Consider the following 2500-nt stretch of genomic DNA (forward strand, 5'->3'; position numbering starts at 1 on the left):
CAGGTGTGAAGACCATGACCGTTTCCGTGCAGTCCGCGGGTAACCTTGTTTTTGTTTGGTATCATGACTCCAGGCCAGGGGGATACTGGAGGTGACCCCGGTGAGGCAGCTGGTCAGCCTCAAGTGGAACCTCTACGGCAAGCACTACTTCAGGTGCTCCAAACAATACCCCGTGTGTGAACTCCTTTGCTCTAGGCCCCCTGGTCTCCATACTTTGTGCTTCCGGACAGGCTGCTGATGGTGTTCTACCTGCTCTACATCGGGACCTTCACCCTCTGCTGCACGTATCGCCCCCTGAAGGACGCTCCGGAGAACTACTCAATTTCCGAGATGGACAAAACCATCCGGGTCCAGAAGAAGCTCCATGTGAGTCGAGACCGATGACTTAGGGTCCGATTCTCCAAGTGAGAAAAACTGCACATTTTGGGAGGATTTGGGAAATAAATAATCATTAACTTAGAATTTAATTTGCAAAAAAAGTTGTCACAGGGGCATTTTTACCACTGTGTTACATGGCCTTTCCTTTTAACAACACTCAGTCAACGTTTGGGAACAACAGTCCGGGGTCTCCGTTGTAGTGTTTTATGCTTCATATTGCGCCACACATTTTCGATAGACTACCATTTAGCACCCGCACTCTTTTACTATAAAGCCACGCTGTTGTAACACGTGGCTCGGCATCGTCTTGCTGAAATAAGCAGGGGCGTCCATGATAACGTTGCTTGGATGGCTCCAAAACCTGTACGTACCTTTCAGCATTAATAGTGCCTTCACAGATGTGTAAGTTACTCATGCTTTGGGCACTAATACACCCCCATACCATCACATATGCTACCTTTTACACTTTGTGCCTAGAACAATCCGGATTGTTTTTTTCCTCTTTGGTCCGGAGAACACGACAGCCACAGTTTCCCAAAAAAATTTGAAATGTGGACTCGTCAGACAACAGAATTTTTTTCCACTTTGCATCAGTTTATCTTAGATGAGCTTGGGCCCAGCGAAACCGGTGGCATTTCCGGGTGTTGTTGATTAATGCCTTTCGCTTTGCATAGTAGAGTTTTAACTTGCACTTACAGATGCAGCGACCGACTGTGGTTACTGACAGTGGTTCTATGAAGTGTTACTGAGCCCATGTGGTGATATCCTTTACTCACTGATGTTGCTTTTTGCTGCAGTACTGCCTGAGGGGTCAAAGGTCTGTAATATCATGGCTTACGTACAGTGATTTCTTCAGATTTTCTGAACATTTTGATGATACTACAGACCGTAAATGGTGAAATCAGTAATAGCTGGTTGAGAAATGTTGTTCTTAAACAATTTGCTCAGGCATTTGTTGACAAAGTGGTGACCCTCGCCCCGTCCTTGTTTGTGAATGGAATCTGATTTTATACCCAATCATGGCACCCGCCTGTTCCCAATTAGCCTGTTCCCCTGAGGGATGTTCCAAATAAGTGTTTGATGAGCACTCCTCAACTTTCTCGGTCTTTTTGCCGCTTATGCCAGCTTTTTTGAAACATGTTGCAGGCATCCAATTCCAAATGAGCTAATATTTGCCAAAAAATAAACATTTCCAGTTCGAACGTAAAGTACCTTGTCTTTGCAGTCTATTCAATTATTATTGTTTTTGTATTAAACAATAATTAACACACATGTCGCCCACTTTCTATGTTTCAGGAGAGTTACGTGAGCAAGGAGGACAGCCTGCGCCTGGTAGGTGAGGTCATCAGCCTGCTGGGAGCCTTGGCCATCCTCTTGCTGGAGGTACCCTCGCTGTCCTTGGTCCTTAATCACCCTTCACCCTTCCAGAACCCGCAAACTTGCTGAGTTTCGCTCCAGATTTAGTATTAAATGATGAATAAATACATCTCCGAAAATAGGGTTAAGTTTGCGGCATGGCGTTGTTAGTATGACCCCGGGATATAGAGGCGGGAAGGCAAACTTCAGGTAAAAAGCCTTTATGTTAGAGGAAAGGTAGCACATAGCAGAACTGAGAACGAGAGGAGCAAGTACTCTGACCATATTTACCCCTGCCATGAGGGTAGGCCATTAGTTAGGCAGTTAGTTAGTTAGTTAGTTAGTTAGGTAGAAAGTCAGTTAGTTTGTCAGTTCGTCAGTCATTCGGTTAGTTAGGCAGTTAGTTAGTTAATCATTTAGTTAAACGGCCAGTCAGTTAGTTGGATAATTTGTTTGACCGCAACACAATCCAATAGTTATAAATGGCTTTTCACTCAACTTTCAGGAAATCTCAGACTGGGATAAAATATAAATAATTCAACTTTGAAGCTGAGCTGGATCATTTTTACTGTTACCTTATGTTTACGTTACAGTGTGTGTGTGTTTGTGTGTTTCTACCCTTCTTGAGACACCAACAAGGAAAAATAGCTTCCACATGAGAAGGTGTGAACAAGTGAGGACATAAATCATGGTCCCAATACTGAAAACCATAGAATTTAATAGGTAATGTCTCATTTGCACCCCCTGGTGGAGACATCTATCAAAA

General features: G+C 43.9%; 1 protein-coding gene across 1 annotated transcript in view; it reads left to right on the forward strand.

Moving 5' to 3' along the window:
- trpv6 (transient receptor potential cation channel, subfamily V, member 6) overlaps window positions 1-2500 on the forward strand; it is a 35611-nt gene that overhangs the window by 17092 nt on the left and 16019 nt on the right. The window contains exons 9-11 of the mRNA XM_061915376.1: window positions 74-153; window positions 231-366; window positions 1675-1761. Of these exons, the coding sequence (XP_061771360.1) occupies window positions 74-153; window positions 231-366; window positions 1675-1761 (303 nt within the window). The remainder of the gene's footprint in view (window positions 1-73; window positions 154-230; window positions 367-1674; window positions 1762-2500) is intronic.

The sequence above is a fragment of the Nerophis ophidion genome, linkage group LG11 (assembly GCF_033978795.1).
Source record: "Nerophis ophidion isolate RoL-2023_Sa linkage group LG11, RoL_Noph_v1.0, whole genome shotgun sequence".
NCBI classification, from domain to species: Eukaryota; Metazoa; Chordata; class Actinopteri; order Syngnathiformes; family Syngnathidae; genus Nerophis; species Nerophis ophidion.